The sequence below is a fragment of the Limanda limanda genome, chromosome 8, assembly GCF_963576545.1.
Source record: "Limanda limanda chromosome 8, fLimLim1.1, whole genome shotgun sequence".
Classification (NCBI taxonomy): domain Eukaryota; kingdom Metazoa; phylum Chordata; class Actinopteri; order Pleuronectiformes; family Pleuronectidae; genus Limanda; species Limanda limanda.
The window spans coordinates 5490360-5509405 of record NC_083643.1 but is presented as its reverse complement, the minus strand read 5'-3'; the positions used below and the strand labels follow the sequence as shown (position 1 = coordinate 5509405).

The window sequence follows — 19046 nt, the reverse complement described above, 5'->3', positions numbered from 1 at the left end:
CAGGGAGCTGCGTGTGTTTTGTGTAAAAGTCTAAATATTCTTAGCCCAGTTTCTATTACTGGCAGTGAGGCCGTGTGTGGGAGATTACAGTGAACCTGTACTGTGGCAGCACCATCTGTTCTGAGCACCACAAGAATACACATTGAACTGGAGGAAGACGTGAGATGAATTCAAAGGGAAAAGTCAAATCCAGCCTCAGACAGTTTAGCTTGACGGTTTCCGCTCTCCTGTTTTCCTTGGATGGTCACAGGTCGAGCTTTGAGCTTCTCCACCAGCTGATCTACAGCTCCTCCTGTCAGAGGAGACATGCAGGGTTTCCATCAGTCTCTCCTTGGGAAATGTTGTGCTAACGACACATAGGAAAGTCAGAAATGCCTCATTTACACTCTTTGTTTTCAGAGCTCTCTTATCCAGTTTAAAACACGAGTATTAAGACATTTTTATATTTTTAAAGTCACAACTCTGCAGCTCTGTTTGCCGGAACACACATCTGACTGCGGCCCATCCTGTTTTTTTTTTTTTTTTGCTCTTCTGCGCTTCACGCTAATGCACCAGATAATAATTTGTACATCTAATCAGTTCCATTACAACAATAACAGCTTTAATTACCCGGACAACAATTCTCAATTCAACTCATCCCTTTCCCACACAAATCAATGCTCTCATTAACCACACAGATCGTTCAGTGACTTGACGGATCAGAGTTTAGAGGATTTCTACGGCAGCTTGTTGTCCCACTGGAATGAATCCATGTGATAAAACTAAGATATCAAACTACCTTGAAAACTTCACACATTGATTTTGTTTGTACTTGATACAGGTGAGAACTCAAGTGCAAGACTCAGACACAAGATATAGTCAAAGAGACTCTTTACTGAAGACTTTGGCGAAGGGAGAAGGTCAAAAAACAAAACCTGCTCTTACACTTTCAATAGATTATTTGTGTTTTGCCTGTCGGAGGAGGACAGTGAGAGAAGCTGGATTTTCGGACGGTCCACTGCAGCGGGCTGGCTGCTACATCAGAGATCTTTTGCAAATAGTTTTTTGGGATCATTATGAAACTGTGGCGAGATAAATCCAACTGTGGTCTTGCACCACAGTTTATTAATTAATGGGACATGCTTCTGTCTCATTCGATGAAATAATGAGCTCATACACAAGGGAGAGGAAATGTCTCATAAACACTCCAGTGATGCTCCTCATCAAAATGCTTCAACTGCTCGTGCATCTCAAGTATAAAGTATGATGGGATTAAAACTGACCGTGTCTAAGTAAAGGAAATGTTCATGTCCGTATGAATTCATGTCTGTGTCTGTGTGTCCATCAGGCTGTTTGATGTGGGAGGTCAGAGGTCAGAGAGGAAGAAGTGGATCCACTGTTTTGAGGATGTTACAGCGATCATTTTCTGTGTGGCGCTCAGCGGCTACGACCAGGTGCTGCATGAGGACGAGACCACGGTAAGGACATGTCTCCACACGTATGTCCTCTCTCCCTCTGTAGCTGTGTGTTCCTCTAACTGATGCTCTTTCTCTGTCGCTGTGTGGCCAAATGACCCGTTGACACTCTCAATATTGGAACGCACCTTTTAAAAGACACTGAGTCAGAGTTGTACCGTATCCAGGGCTCTTGTCGGCTTCAGGATGTGGGACAACATCAGCAAATATACCCTTAATACATTTTAACACAGGATTTATAAAACAAAAGCAATGAATAAAGACAGTGTTTGCTTGTTTTATATGAAGAAAGAACATGTAGCCTCCTGTAAACTAACATTAAATACATGGTCTGTGTAAAAGCTTGAGACAGGAAAGAAATCTCCGGTGCTCTGATGAGTTGCTAAATAAATGATAGCATTAAAATGTTTATATTTATGTTTTACTTTATATAATGTTTTAAGAGGGACAAAACTTAAAGGACAACTTATATGCTTTCTGTCTATCTTATTTTACATTTGCCTGATTATCTGGTGTTATTTAACCGTGCTGCCACGTCAGCCTTTGGTTTATTTCATAATCCCACGGTCTTTCCCTCCGGGTGTTTCCTTTCATACAAGGGATTATTGTATCTGTGAGTTCCTTTTTCTTTATGCAAAGCATTCGTCCCCGTATTGATGATGGAAACAAGGCTCCCTTCGTGGCGAAGCGTGCTTTACATAATGGGAAGGACAGATACAGTAACTTGTATATTAGGTTGCACGAAATGCAAATTCATTATATATTTTTAGTGGGCTAATTTTTGCACATTGAATAACAGGCGGTGTGTGCGTGCCATAATGGCGGTGGACAGGATAACATGAAAATGCGGCCCTGTTTGATATTTGGTTCAGATACAATGTCTCTGAATGGTAAAACAGTTACAAGGGAGTAGCTTGGTGTTTCCTCAACAAAAGGCCACGACCCACCGTGAGGCTTTAACAATGATGATGCCATGTAGTCGAAAAATAAATAAGCTGATTTGAATGCACGGTGCTCGCTGCTATTTATCAGCCTGGAGTGTTTCCTCTGAGGATTGCAGGCTGGGAAAAAACATGTCCACTAGCTGCTCTATTTATGCAGATGTCTTCGAGCTTCCCTCTGTGCTGGGAGCAGCAGAGGAACGTCAGAAAGGGCGAGGAAATATTCATATAACACACACACACACACACAAACAGCCTCTAGTGTTATGTGTGTTCCGTACACAGATGCCTCAACAAATCAAGCTGCACTGTAATGATAAATCCAGTGTAAATGAAGTGGCCAATTTAACATAGTAATATGATTTCAATCAGAAGAGACTCGTAAGTGGATTGAAGAGAAAATTTGAAGTAAGATTACATTTATTGTGCTTAAGTGGAAGTGGATCCTATGAAGTGGGTGCTTCAACATGAAGGATCCCCCCCCGAGCCCAGACACGGGGCTCAGGAGGAGGAATGGAGCGCTGGGCTGGGAGGTCTCCACGGGAGGGACATTTCTGATGAGAGAGTTTGATGGAGATGCCAGGCATCCACAGCTGAGGTGGTCAGAACACTCCACGGCACGGACAGCTGAATGACAGGAGAGAGAGGACTTATACAGTTAAATGTCTTATAGGTGGTTGGCTAAACACATCAGGTTATGATTGGGTGAAGAGGATCGAGCTAATGGAGCTTAGAGATTCTCCTCACCTCTAAATCCTCAACACAACACAGCTAAAATACAACTGCAGGTCCAATCAAGATTTGTGTGTGATGCATTTAGATTCAAGAGTTAAAACATTATTGTCCAACGTTTTGATAGTAACTTGTTTTCAGCTGCTTCCTCTCCAAACAGCCTAGTAAAGAGATAATCTCCTCCGTGGTGTTAACTGTGGAATTATTCATGTCTTTCAGCAAACCTTTTTGAATTTTTTCATCTAGCCACGCTGCCATTGCACAACAACTCCATGGTTATAATGTTTTTTTTACCAAAGATCCAAGCAACGAGAGAAGAGAAAGTCCAGGAATCCGTGTGATAGAGGAGGATTAATAAGTCACATCTCTCTCTTATCACTGGACAATAACAGAGACAAGCTAGTGGCCCCTAGTGAGGAATCAGAGATCTCCAGATCCCATTGCTTCTGACACGCTGGGACATTGAACTGTTAGCATCGAGGCTACGTCCCTGTGTGCATTTAGACTTTAAAACGTCCTTTTCCCTGACTGCCATGATTCCCTCCGGGCATCAAAACCGTTTCTCTGATTCTGAATCTGATTGTGTGTGCACCCGGAAAAGAGAAATGTCAACAAACAAACAAAATGTAACGCGAATCTCGTAAACATCACGGATCTCTTGATTACATCAGAGAGACTTTGTTTTGATCAACATTATGTGTTATTATTGCTAAAGAGTGTGGGAGTTAAATTAGCAGGCAAATAACCAAATGTTTTTCAGTGAGCTCCCACGTTCCACCGTCGGTTCTACTACCAGACACGTCCATGGCAAGTGATTCAGAAATTACAGGCACAGAAACATATTCCACAGTCAGTCACCCTCTCTCTAATGGGGGTGATAAAGTGGTACATATATCTCTTTTGGGCAGATCATTAAAGTCACTGATACGTCGTGAATTTAATTAGAGTGAAAACTTTTTCCCATAATACTTATCCTGTCACGACAAGTGCTTGAAAAATGTAACGGTAGATTTTTGTTTCTATTGCAGCTTGAAATGTCCTTGTTCACAAGATGCTACAGAGACAGTTCACAGTGTTTTTTAATGATCAAGTTGAATTCTAGGACAGAGTTGTCTCCCAACAGCGGAAGAATAACTGTTTTAAACATTTCAAGATTTTTAAATATAATCCATGGCCCTTTTTTGGGGGTGAAAAATAATTCAAATGCTTCTATGACTTGTAAAGATAAAACAGAAACCCAGATTTAAAAGGAGCCACAAAGAGGAGGCAGTGTTTTGTGGATTTCTGTTGTCCTCATTTAGACGGGACAGTAAGGAAATAAAAGACCACTTCACTGGTCCTATGCTAAAGGTTTTATCTACATATTCATCCTTGTGCTGTATGAAAACAATCCAGTGCCACACACCTGCCCTTCTCTATTCGTGAGCTGCTTGCAATGTGTGTTTCTCTGGCTGTCCTCCTCTTGTTTCCCTACACACACACACACACACACACACACACACACACACACACACACACACACACACACACACACACACACACACACACACACACACACACACTCACGCAGACACACGCTCACGCAGACTGTTCTCTGAGATGATAGCTGCTCTCGGTGAACACTGTCTTCCTGCCTCCTTGGGGGTGAGTGGGCGATCTGGGTGGGTGGGCCCTCCCTCCTTGCATTTTCGGTTCCTGCTCTAAGCTCCGCCCTGCAGCATCTCTGGCTCCTTCTGCTCCTCCTGTCCCTCTCGCCATCGACTGTCCTCTCTAACCAATCAGCAGTCAGATCTTCTGCAGACGCTCCGCGCACAGACAGGTATGAAACCTCCTGATAGGTCGATACACTCACTGAGAGTTGAAAGCAGTGACTCAATGTGTTAGTGAAGCAAAGACTTGAATCCTTGTGTGTGTGTGTGTGTGTGTGTGCGTGTGCTTTGTTGTCAATCTTCTTCATGCTTATTTCTATCTGTCTTCTATACATATTTAAAACCTGTAAATCACTGTTAACTCTTCATACCTCCTGTCTTCTTTCTTTTGAGAGACTGTTTTTCCTCAATCTGCAGTGATTTGCTTCAGTCGTATTTTCTCACTAATCCGATTGGTTGATTGGTCAATCCTCTATTCTTCACTAGGGCTTCATGACCAGTGAGAAACTGCTTTCAACTCGTTGTTTAAACAAATCTACTGTCTTCATCTGGCGCCTTAGAAACTGTGACCAGGTTTCTTGATTGATGTGGGGTTTCCTATTGCATGGGCATTAAAAACTAATGTGAACCAGTAGAAGTGGTTATAACCCAAAACAGATTTCATGAGCAAACACAAGAAGTGGAATGATTTACAAAGCACTGTAGTCCTTATTAATACAATTGAATCTAGAGAAAACATGATCTACGGACATGAATTGGGCCTAATGAGGGTAAACATCTATGCTGCTAAATTTCATTCGATTTTTAGTATTATAATAATGATGCTTTGTAACAATTTTATCTGCAGAATTCAACAAATATAATCAATTATGTGCCTTATATTTTATTTTAATTATGCTATTTATTCTTAAACAACTCTGTGGAGTTTTTTGTAAACTGCACTTTTTAAATCTTATACACAGTGTGTGTATCTGGCCAGAAAAATTGTTTAGCTCAATTTCCAGCCTTATAGAGAAAGTTTAAATTTGAAAGTGCAGTACTGAGGTTTCTTCTTTTTCTTTTCCTCCTTTATTGGCGCACTGCTGCGTCTGCAGTGCTTTACTTCCACAGATTGTTTCTGCCTTCTGCAGTTGAGGAAACAAATGTTTGTTTCATCATTCCCTATTTGCTGCTTGACCATGGGATACAAACCATGTGATTCAGACAACACAAGGAACTTCTCTTCAAAGCCTTGCTCTGCAGTGCCCCCTGTGGCCCAAAATAAAACTACACATGTTACCGTTAAGTGATCATTTACTCGGTTTACCACAGTTAGCAAACAGTAGCTCGCAGCTTACAAGCTAAACGTGCATGGCTTTGTTTAACTGATTGACTGCAAGAAGCTTTCTAATGATTTCTGTTACTGATGTGATCGTAGACACACACACACGGACACACACTCACACACACTTAATGCACAGCAGCAAACCATCATAGACAAGAGGAAGTCCTCAGTAGCTCTGTTCTGCTTTTCTGTTTTTTATTTTTCACACTTCCTCTTCGTGTTTCGATGACGTGTGTATGTGGTTTGTCTGTTCTCGGCGTCCTCTGAGCACATTTACATTTCATTCAAATACACATTTATTTATGGACATGTCCCAATAAGTCTGCCCATTGAACTAGTGCTAATGTCTCTCCCACAGAACCGCATGCATGAATCTCTAAAGCTGTTTGATTCCATCTGTAACAACAAGTGGTTTGACGACACGTCCATCATCCTCTTCCTGAACAAGAAGGACATCTTTGAAAGCAAGATCACCAAGTCGCCACTGTCCATCTGCTTCCCTGAATACAGTGGTATGTATCCATGTACTTCATTCATATATACTGTAAAGTTAAATGAACACCAGGAGGCACTGTGGCCACTGAGGTGAAGCACGTTCAACCCAGTATTATGGAGAAATCACATTGTTGAAACTTGCACCTTATTAAAAAGTAGTTGATATTTCTAATCTTTATTTCTAAAACCAGCTCCTAGAAAGTTCTGGTTACTTCCAGATATTATCTCTGTGACTTGTGGATAGAACTGAACAATACACACCTTATTAAAAAACCTCATAATAAACCAGTCGGTTAAATGAACTGGGTACATGGTGACTTTCACTCATTTATTAAGTTTTCATTTATCCAACTTCACGTCTTCCTGTCCTTTATCTTAGCTGAAGAGTTCTCTCTCATTTTAAAGTAAACTTCTCATCAACTTAGTGAACCAGTTATTAAAACAGTTGAAGTTGTGCAGTATGCATAAAGCTTTGAGATTAAATGGATGCCACGACAAAGAGACAGGATAGTTACCAGTAGATTCAAAGGTTGAGCAGATTAAGGCTGAAACTGTGGAACTAAACCAAGATGAGAGTCAAACAATGAAAAGTGAAAGGGTGAATGAAATCAGGGCTGTTACCAGGGGTCCGAGACGAGTGTGAGCGAGACAAGAGCAACTGAGAGACACCGGAAAAAATATAAGCAGCTCACAACTGCTAGATGGTGAGAGACCGAAACAGCAAGAGTGTGAGAAAAGCAAAATTAGAATTCAGAGCTTGTTTCCTCTCATCTGCTCGTCCGCTCTTCATCCTTCTACGTAGCCTTCACTATTCAGATTCTTGATGATTTTTGAATACTAATAAATGAATCGATTAAATGTGAAACACCCATTAGAGTTGATGAAAATGCAAATGATTACTTAATTTTCCTTTTTATTTAAATTAAATTCCACATCCATATGTATGAAGTTACGATGCGATGGTGGAAGTACATTATTTAAGAATATATTTCACTCCCTATCAGCTTCCATAGCGTTGCCCATGTGTTATGTTTTGAAAGCTTGGCGAGCAGCGAGCACACCTCAGCAGATTGTGTGCTGAGCTCGAAAGTCAAAGGTTGTGTTTTTTAGAAAAATATCAGAACCAGCGTTCCAGCCTGAACCTTATTCCCGCTCTCTGTCTTCTCTGTCCTCAGGACCTGACACTTACGAGGACGGAATCACTCACATCAAGTCTCAGTACGAGAGCAAGAACAAGTCCACCAAGAAAGACGTCTACTCCCACGTGACCTGCGCCACCGACACCAACAACATCCAGTTTGTCTTTGACGCTGTCACTGATGTCATCATAGCCAATAACCTGCGGGGGTGTGGCCTTTACTGAGGATGCTGTTAAATGTTGGTCACAGGGTGTTGGACCAGGTTTTACCCATGTAGGTGTCACAAGGGTAAATACTTGTGCTGCCTACGTGGTTTAAATCAAATATGGTTATGTGGCTTCTGTCAGTGATGCTATCATGTGACAGGAAGTTAAATATGGGGGTTTTATCGTACAACTTAACCACACGGCTGATCATTGCTTCAGCTTGACCTTTAATTATTGATTTGACTGGTTGGTTGAGACTTTTTTTAACCTAGTTGTCTTTTTTTGATTCCTTTGTGTTGGCTCCTGAAGAGGAACCGGCAGCAGCATCCAGTAACACTCTTCTTTCTGAGTTTGTGCGCCTAAATGCCAAATGTGCTGCTCGTGTGCTCCAGCAATCTTACACAATACCTACAGTAAACTCCTGAGGGACACAAGGTTCCTGAGATGAATTTGTACATACACAAAAGTGCCTTATTCATAGAAGTGGACTGAATGCAGTTCAAGTGCATCCCTCTTAGAGTTATCCTCAAAAATTATTAAAGTGGGAATCCCTCTTCTCCCACCCTGGACTATTTCTAATCTTTTTTTATTCAGCTTGAAGTTATATACCACAGACACGTGCCTTAGTCCATTGAAAGTCAGATTTACAACTGCTCTGAACTATGTCCTGCAGTGAGTCCCATTCAAGGTCAGACTTATCCCCAGTTTTGTTCAGAAAGAACTAATAACTTGATTGTGACCAGTAAACCGAGAACACTGTCAGATGCTTCGTCATCTCAAACTTCATTTCATGGGACTTCCTGCTGGCCCTGTGGTTCGAGGCCATATGTTACCACTGCAAAGTCCCCATTTTGATTCCCTTGCCTTTTATTCCCCTCTTGCTCTCTCTCTCTCTTCCTGTGTTTCTGGAAAACGTGGACCTGTGCCATGTTGTGATATTTGATATTTATTCTGAGGGAGATCCTGCTCGGTTGTGAACGACTGTTGCACTTCGCCTTCGTGCTTCAAACCATGGAACTTCACCTAAATACATACGTGCAAACAAGAATATAAAATACATTATGAACTCAATTATAACGGATAAATTCAAGTTATTCATTGACATATTACAGAATTTTTCAGTTTACAAAAATGTTTATCTGCTTCGTAGAAACTACCCAGCCAGAGTTTATACAGTAGAAATGAATAGTGTTATTTCCAGTCAGTGTTTTAATCCAAAGGCCATTAGGTTGAACTGTTGATGCTTTTCACTGTGAGTGAAATTGTGCTTTCGATTGAACCTAGAAAACCAAAATGGAGATGTTCTCGTTTTTTTGGTGATGTTTTTGTTACATATCTTCAATTTATTGTTTGCGAGGAAGTTGCTGTTTATGTGAGGAGGAGGAGAAGGAGGAGGAGGAGGAGGAAGAAGAGGAGGAGGAGGCTGCCGTCATCCTTCATCACCTCTGGTCATATTTTAGGATTGACGTTCCCGCCTCTCGTTTTGCAGCGTGCAAGGATCCACTATAAATATCACTTTTTACGAAGAAGTACCAGAGCCAGTGTGCTGACTCAACCAGACAACTCCCAGAAATTGCTTCAATGGAAGCATTGATTTTGAATCGTCCCCAGGGCCAGATCCATTGTGTCGAGCTGCACAGTGTAACATCCCTCTTGTCCACCACGCCGCCCTAATAATCCAGCAGTGAGCTTTGAAAGATGTTGCTGGTGAGCACACACAGTCCTGTGGGATACGAATGTCAACCTCCTGACTGTTGTCTGAGCAGTGATGTTTCCCAGGGTGTTGCTGAATGACTTTCCTTTCTGGTGGCGTAGGATTGAGGTCTGATGCAGCGCTCAGATTAGGTGAACTGGAAATTGATGCGCGTTGTTTTTAGGGACGGTTTGAATTTTGAGCCTTGAGATGCCGGAGAGATGCACCTCGAAAACATAATGGGCTCCTCCCTCCTCTCTGTTCTCTGCAGAAGTTTACAGAGTCACATATTTACTGAGCTCGGTTTCTTTATTTATTCATGAGCAAGGCATTTATTCCACTCTACACTCCAAACTCTGAACAGCGAGATCGTGTCGCCTCCCTCCGCTCGCTGCTGCCATCTTTTCTCTAATCAGGTAGATGATGTCATCAGCTCTCCCTCACACATCTGTGCCAACGTTTTCTAACTAGATACAGAGAGCTACCTGAGGCAACATCCTGTGTGTGTGTGTGTCTGTTACCTTCATGTGTGTCTGTTGATTTTAGGAAAGGTATGCGTGCGTGTGTGCATGCTCATGAACATGTGTTGCGTAAGAGACAGCATCAGCCCATGGGTGTTGCGCTGGAGCCAGTATCTGTGGATAATTACCCAGAAGGCACCTGTCTACCCTTTCCACACACAGACACACACAAACACACACAAAGGCACTGAAGACACAAACACACCCTTGGGACTCTCCAAATGTCACAACGCCTTCCTTGGCAGCACCAGATAATACCACCGCTCTCAGCCAAAGAGCCTCAGATGTTTCCAGGTTCTTTTGCCAAACAAGACGTCTGCTGCCTCTTGTGCTGTGAGTTTAGTTTATCATCATCTCCTCTGTCTCATTACATCCACTACGGGTGAAATGATCTTCCTGCTTTCGCTGTTTGATTGTTGATGTCAGGACGACAGGATGTGAAATATGCATGAAGTGTTGGGCCTGACATTAATGCAGAAAAGATGAAAGCAGTTTCCAGCACTTCACTTTTCACTTCTCACTCCTGTCAGTGGTTAGATCGTGTTTAGAAGCTTCTCTCCTGGTTTTGTGCACATGTTCCCTTTCCTTGCACTTGCGTAGATTTCAAACAAATATTTTACTTGATTAACGAGCGTCTGTTACTTGCTTCAAATTGTTAATTGTACTTCAGTAGCGCAGGATAATTACACGATTCAGGATTTGTTGTTGCCTCACATGATGGAGGCGAAGATGCTCGTGGAGAAGTTCCTGTTGTAATTAAATCAAGACGCTTCATGCCTGAGAGCCTAAAGGGCAGGCAGCGGTGAAATTTCCATCCACACCAACTTAGCAGAGTCCTGTTCACATTTAGGTGATTTATTTGCCCTCAGGGTGGAAACAGCAGCTCTCTGCTCGAGCGCCCGGCTTCGTTCTTGCCTGTGTCGACCTCAGTGCACAGGTCGAGGTGATTGTACAGCCGGTATTCTTCTGTACAGGTTCTTCCGTGGTTTACTCATTCATTTAGAGTATTGTCAGATTTATTCAAAGTAAGAATACCCTTTGATTCAAAATATGTAAGATCACAAATAATCTCTATACTTTAGCAAGGACCTAAACGGCAGTAACTGTGTTATTTAAATCTCTGCTACAAGTTCCATTTGGTAAAAATCAGTTCTATCTCCGTCCTTTCCGCAAAAACTGTTCTCATGTAGAGAACAACGTTATCACAGCACAGACACGGCGGTGATGTGGCCTTACTCATTTTAACGAACACATTAAAGGCCCAGTCTCCTTCAAAAGTGGTTCAGCATAATTGATCTGCTCATTTTCAAAGATGTGGCTCACGAAAGAGATTTATTGACTGTTTGGTTAACTACACATTGACCAGGGAAGAGCATCCATCCAATAGCACATCATCAAGGGGGCAAACAATGAGCTCTTAAATCTAACATAGAAGATGTATTTGACACTTATCTAATCCGGAGCTGGAAGTAACTTGAGTTTAAACCTACGCCAAGGCCCGACCGTCCCCTTAAATTCAGTCTAGCTGCACCACATTTCACTCGTGTTAAAACATTATTTTAGACAAAACTTCAGGTGTACTGACTTTAGAAGATCCATTGCAATGAATTAGTTTTGCAGCAGAGTTTTGCTTCAACACAGAGAAACTGTCACTTGTGAGGTGATACGTGCAAAAACATTCCCTCCACAATTAACAGTAACAATGGAATGGACTGTTACCAATTTTTTTATGGTTTATAGGTAGGACTCAAGCACAGAGGAGAGAGTGAAAGCTTCATCCAACTGAGCTCAGTGATACAAAGCAAACGAGAGAGGTGTGAACCTTCATATCTCAAACATGTCTCATCTCACATATGATTCTTCTTTGAGTCTTTGTGTCTCAGGAGGAAACGTCCTCACTTTCCCTCTCTGACCCGCTCTGCTCTCCTCTGTCTGCAACACTGACGCTCCAGAGCTGTTGATTGTTTATAGGGTGAAGACAGGATTGTTACTTCCACAGTGTGTCGTGTGTGTGTGTGTGTGTGTGTGTGTGTGTGTGTGTGTGTGTGTGTGTGTGTGTGTGTGTGTGTGTGTGTGTGTGTGTGTGTGTGTGTGTGTGTGTGTGTGTGTGTGTGTGTGTGTGTGTGTGTGTGTGTGTGTGTGTGTGTATGTGCGTGTCCTTTTCACATCCCGTCCCTGCTCCTGATGAATGACTAATAAACCCCCAAACAACCAGTAGGAAATCACATCAACAGGCGAGGCCAAGAGGACACTGGGTAATGTGGTTTATGTCTTGCTTCGGCCCCAATAAGAAATCCTGGTTTGTCCCCGTATGAAAGGAGAGATTTGTGGGTAATGTAGTCTGAGGCCATGCTACAGAGGGTTTATGGGCAACTCAGTTTTTTTCCCAGTGGCTGCCTGTGGTGTGGATGATAATCCCACCGGTCCTTTCAGGTAACACAGGTTTGTCTGGGCTGCAGCTGCAGTTCCAGAAGAGACGCCTGCACCTGCTAGCTATTAAAAATAAGTTGTTGAAACGTCACAGCAGCCAAATGAAGAACTGGTCAGACTGAATAGTTACATTTCACCATATATTCATTTCAAAAAGTTTTTTTTTCTCTCTTCTGCCGTATTTATGCTTTTAAATTTAGAGATAAGAGTTTCGCCTGCAAATACTTTTGAGTCGTCTTAATAATGCGTTTAGTTCTGAATCCAACAGATGAATCGAGCACCCCCCCCCCATAACGAGCCTGGGTAGAAGTAAAGAGGCGGAGTCTGAACCGGTAGACCTCTTCACACTCGTGCTCTCACCGCTGCAGCTCTTTTCAGCTTCTCTACGTTGTTTATCTCATTCGTCCGAACCAAACCACACCTGTCTATACTGTACAGATCACCTGAAGGCAAAATGTGTTTATTTGTATGTGTCCTGAGCAAGTGCTGTATTTTACTGAGCACTGTGAGTTGAAATGTGTCTGCTGTAACTCCGTCACTGCTGTGATAATTTATTGAACGTTGTATTTATACGTAAAATAAAACGATAATAAAGGACCACGTGAATAACTCCATGTGTGCGATTATTTTCCTGTGGCCTACTTATTGATGTCTGTGTTTTCATTTGCAGAATATTTTACTGGAAATGGTTCAAACAGCCGTGTTTAGTTGTGAAGATTGAGATTGTGTCTCTTTCTCTTTTCCTCTCGCCACAACGACAGCAGTCTTTTCTTATTCTTCCTTTTCGTCTCTATCGCACTGTTGTAAAGTTTTAAGAATGGTTGTAACTTTTTTCTCTTCTTTCCTCCTCTCTTTGCATCATCATCCTTCCAATTCATTTTTCTCTGTCTGTTCTTCACCTTCCCTCCCTCTCTTTCATTTATTTTCACCCCATTTTCCTGCTCCCTTCTGCTTCATCTTTAATTTTTTTGTATTCTTTTTCCATCCCTTTGCTTTTTCCTTCCTTCCTCCCACGACAGAATCGCATGCACGAGTCCCTGATGCTGTTCGACTCCATCTGCAACAACAAGTTCTTCATCGACACCTCCATCATCCTCTTCCTCAACAAGAAGGATCTGTTTCTAGAGAAGATCAAGAAGTCTGCGCTCAGCATCTGCTTCCCCGAGTACACAGGTGAGAAGATTATACACATGCATTTAGAAAACTTGACAGGTGTAGAAAATGGGTAGCCTTGGAAACACTGAATCCAATCACACGCGACAGAACGCACAGCTGATCCGCCACAATCTGCTGATCAAGCAGACAGACGTGAACAAATTAGAAACGCATAACAACGAAACTGGTTAATCCATTTTTAGCAGCATTTTGATAAACTGAGGTTTACTAGATTGTTCAGCTCCAGACTAGTGGACCACTTATCACCAAAGTAAGAGTTAAAATATGTAGTTAATTCAGTTTTAAGGGAATAGTTCACTTTCAAGCAGAGGTGTAAAAAGTACTGAAATATTGTACTTAAGTAAAAGTACCATTACTTTGATGAAATTTTACTTAAGTACAAGTAAAAGTACCCATCTAAAAATCTACTCAAGTAAAAGTAAAAAGTAGTTCATTTAAAATGTACTTTAAGTAAAAGTTACTTAGTTACTTCCAACAACTTGATGGGGGCCGCTCCTATACAGTGCAAAGAAGGACAAGGGGTCATAAATCCAATCCAAAAACAGTTATTTTTGTGCAATGACATTAAACATGTCAAACATTAAACATTTAACATGTCAACACAACATTTAAGAACTTTTGGGGGGACATGTCAAGACATGAACCACATGACAGCTACATCGACTCCTTCATCCACTCTATGCAGCATCTACCACCAGTGTGGCTCAAGTTCACACCTCTCATGAACTAGTTCAATGTTCAGTTCATTCAAGTAAACATGAATAGTTCACGTTCATAGTTCACCATTTAAATTCCCGAACTACTTCATATTTCAGTTCATTTCATAGTTGTAAGGTGGAAAGAGAGAATGAAAGACTTGTTTTTTTAAAGAAAACTTTATCCATCACTACCCCTTGCCTTAAACTGTACTTCATATGTATCAATTACTAAAATAAATGTTTTTTTATTTTGTTTTATTATTGCTAATTTAGCCTGTTTATTTATTCATACCCTGCAAACAAAAGGCACAGCAAATCAAAGTTTTGATACATTTATTTTGAAATGGCTACTTTTATTTTGAAAAGGCACTTCCTGAAAAATACGGAAAAGATCGCTACTGGCAGGAGTGCCTCGCGCATAACACTGTCTACCACTGCAGTGAGAGTTGCCTTGCGCCTTGAACTATTTATTTTTTTTATTCAGTAACGGATGTAATTTTCAATGTAGCGAAGTACAATACTTCAGTCAAAATCTACTTAAGTAAAAGTAAAATTGCACATTTCAAAAACTACTCAAAAAATTACAAAGTACACACAAAAACTACTCAATTACAGTAACGTGAGTAAATGTAATTCGTTACTTTACACCTCTGCTTTCAAGTCACTTAGATGAGATGATTGACACCACTTTCATGTCTGTAGCTTAGCGCAGTATAAACAGTGGAAGGTGGGCGAAAAAGATTTTTATAACAGGTAACAAAATAAACCTACCAGCAAATCTGAAAGTCGCCAATTAAAATGTTGTGTCTCATCTTTACAACAATAGATTTAAATGTGTAAAAACAACATTTCCCCCCCAAAACATTGTGATTCTGAGCAACAAAGGATCCAACGTGTGGATCTGTCTCAGACCAACTTGTCCCAGAATTCATTGCACATCAGTGACGAAGCTAACAAGCCAGTCATGCAGGTGGTAGTAAGAGCAGTTCAACTTCTTAAAATGAGCTTTGACAACCGCCTGATAGACAACATCAAGATGCTGAGCTAACACCACACGAGCCAGAGGTAAAGTGAGGACCCCAGTTTGAATTACATAATTTAAAAGTAGGAGTGAAGACCCCCTTGTCGTATCTAAATACGATTCCCAGATGTGAGTGATGTGTGTAAACGCCCTGTCGTGTTCGTGGAAACTGATTAACCTCGGGCTCGATACAGTAGATTAGTTAGTTTGAGCCAGCGCCACATTAACCAGTCAGTGAGATTTAAACCACACTGAGGAACGTGGCTCTTTGAATCACAGCTTGTTTACAGCAATGAGTCAGTTTGATTTGTCCGGAGAGAGAGAGAGAGAGAGAGAACTGAAACCCAACAAGCAGGTGTTTGAAATGTTCTCCCCGTGTGAAGGTGACGCCGCTCAGTCAAATGAGCGACGCACTGCACATGAGGATTTACTCCACTGCTCTGAAAAGGCAGAGGAGACGGTGATAAACAGGGAGGAAAGAGGGAGGGGAGATGCATGTGTGGCTGTGGGCAGAGGGAAAGAAGGGATAGAAGGTAGGAGGAGAAGAGGAGACGGTCACGCTCGGTCAGCCAAGAGGACGAGAGAGAAGAGAAGCTGTCCTGTCGAATCTCTGAGCCGATCCCATTCTCCTCCGTCTCTCATGCTGTACTTCTCTTTAACTGCTTGAATTATCACAGTTGTCTCTTCATACCTCCTTCATCCTGTCCTCCGTTACCTTCCCGTGTGAAGCATCTTGAAACCTGACGTGTTCAAACCCTCACATCTAAATATACACACGATCAACAAAAATAAAAACAGAAGTCATATTCATAGTGATAATAAAAAAAGATGCGAAGGGGGGAAAAAAGCACAGGTTTTGTTTTTTTGGGTGTGTCATAGCTGTTGACCAATCAGCAGCGGCATGTATGTAAACCTCTCCGGATAAAAAGTATTTTAACGTGATGTGTTTTCTGAAGATTAGAGCGTTTAAACCTTTTCAAGTGAACATGAATATGATCAAACGAATGAGTGTAGTGTGTTAATAATTGTGTTTTAAAACCTCTGTTTGTCTCTGACCAATCAGCAGCGGCATGTATGTAAACCTCTCCGGATAAAAAGTATTTTAACGCTCTATACAGATGTGTTTGCATCATTTGAAGATGCTAAAAGTAGCTGTTCCGTAGAGCATTGTAATTAGTTGACCAATCAGAGCAGACTAGAGAAGGGCCTTAAAGAGACAGGAGCTAAAACCCAGTGTTTGAGACGGAGGCTGAAAGAGGAGCTGCAGCAATGAACAGTTGGAGGGAACGTGGTGTTTTCTGAAGATTAGAGCGTTTAAACCTTTTCAAGTGAATATGAATATGATCAAACGAATGAGTGTAGTGTGTTAATAATTGTGTTTTAAAACCTCTTTTTGTGTCTTTTCTCTCCGTCCAGGACCCAACACCTACGACGACGCAGCAGCTTACATCCAGGCGCAGTTCGAGAGCAAGAACCGCTCCCCCAACAAGGAGATCTACTGTCACCTGACCTGCGCCACAGATACAGGAAACATCCAGGTGGTGTTCGACGCCGTGACCGACATCATCATCGCCAACAACCTCCGAGGGTGCGGCTTGTACTGAGCACGCCGGCGCCGCCATCGATATCCTCCCTCTTTGTCCCCACCCCCCCCCCCCTTCCTGCCCTCCTCCTCCTCCTCTTCTTCCTCTTCCTCCTTGTTCCTTTGACACTGCTCTGGAAATAATGATGATGATGATGACGATTCTGCTGATTATTTAAAGAAAATAGAACGAAAAATGCAACTAGGTACATATTAATAATGAGGATAATAAAAAATTAAAAAAAATAGGCATACGTATATATAAATATAAATATATATATATATAATGTTTTTAGTTCTCGTCTCTTCTCCTCTCCCGCTCCCCCTGATGTTCTTTGGCCCGTCGCCAAGCCAACAAAATTTTAGTTTTAGTAGAAAACACGAGACCCTGCAGCCTCGAACACTTCTTGAACAAAGTCGATGAAAGCCTCCGCCCCCCCCTCCTCCTCCCACTCCTCCTCTCTTTCTTTCTTTCTTTCTCCGCTGTGTCTTTTATCGGTAACAAAACAAAACCTGTGCTTTTTTTTTTTTCCTTCGCATCTTTTTTATTATTACTATGAATATGACTTCTGTTTTTATTTTTGTTGATGGTGTGTATATTTATTACATGAGTGTCGGTCTGAACACTGATTTTTATTCACATTTTGCCTCACCTGACACCTTTTACTCGTGTGTTATTTTGTTGCCATAGTAGTGATTATATAATAACAAGTTTTGCTGGAATCTGTGAAAATATCGATAGCACTAAAAAAAAAACACAAAATAAAAAAAAGCACCGGACAGGTCGGCCGAAACCTTAAAACAACTTGTGAGACCTGCTGGGAACTGACAACGCTGTGTTTTAGTCTTTTGTTTACATACGCCGAGACATTGTAAGATGTTTGCTGTCCATTACTTTATTTTTGATTTTGAGTAACTTGTATTATTTGACTTCTTTCTTCCGAGACCCGGTTTTCATCGACAGGAAGTGAGGCTTCCTGTTTCCCAAACCCGGCCTTAGCCATTGGCCGAACGTCAGCCAATAGGAAATGTGCTAAATGTCCGATCAGTGCCATGTAACAGAGGTACTGTTCTGTAGATAGCTACGCTTTTAGAAGCAAGTACACGATGTTATAACTCTACCTTCCTCACTGTTATAACCTTTAGACCCACTAACATTCAACATGTAAGAAAACTCACTCCTGGTTTGATATTGATTAATTAATTTATTAATTTATTTATTGATTGATTGCCTGTCTGACACATGACCGATCAGTCTGCCTTCTCTCTCTCTTCATCTACCCTCCTCCACCTCCTCCACGCCTTTACCTCTCCTCACATCCATCCCTTTCAGTTCTGGCCTTCTTTCCGCATGGCGCCCAGATGTTGGGGTCAAAGGCCCCCCCCAGCGTTTCTGCCCCGGCCCTTCTCTCCCTCCCTCCTCCCCCCGCCCCCCCTCCCTCCCTCTGCTCCTGACAGCATGAGATACTCAAGCCTTTGTACAAAGAGACCAGTATATAAAAAAACTCAACAAAAAAAAAACAAGCTCCTCATCGATACTGTTCAGATAATAACTTTCGAAAAATCCTTTTAATAAAAATTGCAAAAGATGAATAAAAAAGATGGTTAAAAAAAAGAACTGAGAATAGCAACTTAACAAATGAGGGGATTGGTTCCTGAATTTAATGGGGGCGGGATCAATTGTAAAAAAATAAAATTAAAAAAAGAGTCGTAGTTTGGACGTGTAGAAAAGTCACGTTGGGAAGTTTAGATTTTGGGGATTTTGTGACACGTAGGATTTTAAGTTTATTACTAAAATAATTGATGAACGTGGGAATCCACACGATCTCCACGACAACGATCATGATCCTTCGTTTCCTTTTGTCTGTTTCTCCGCTTTTAATTAATTAACACAATGTTTTGACGTCAGCCGATTCGATCTCAGACCCTGTGGTGATGTAACACCCCCCCCCCCCCTTGCCCCCGCCCCTCTTACCGTTTTGCCT

General features: G+C 41.7%; 1 protein-coding gene across 3 annotated transcripts in view; it reads left to right on the top strand.

The window, feature by feature from the left end:
* gnao1a (guanine nucleotide binding protein (G protein), alpha activating activity polypeptide O, a) overlaps positions 1 to 17893 on the top strand; it is a 77283-nt gene extending 59390 nt beyond the window's left edge. The window contains exons 6-8 of one of the 3 annotated variants that reach the window (XM_061076027.1): positions 1328 to 1457; positions 13604 to 13757; positions 16896 to 17893. In XM_061076027.1, the coding sequence (XP_060932010.1) occupies positions 1328 to 1457; positions 13604 to 13757; positions 16896 to 17083 (472 nt within the window). In that variant the 3' untranslated portion in view covers positions 17084 to 17893. Of the gene's footprint in view, positions 1 to 1327; positions 1458 to 6458; positions 6613 to 7770; positions 12189 to 13603; positions 13758 to 16895 lie in introns of those variants that run through there. The other 2 variants (XM_061076029.1, XM_061076028.1) reach the window with 2 other exon arrangements.
* The last annotated feature ends 1153 nt before the right edge of the window (positions 17894 to 19046 follow it).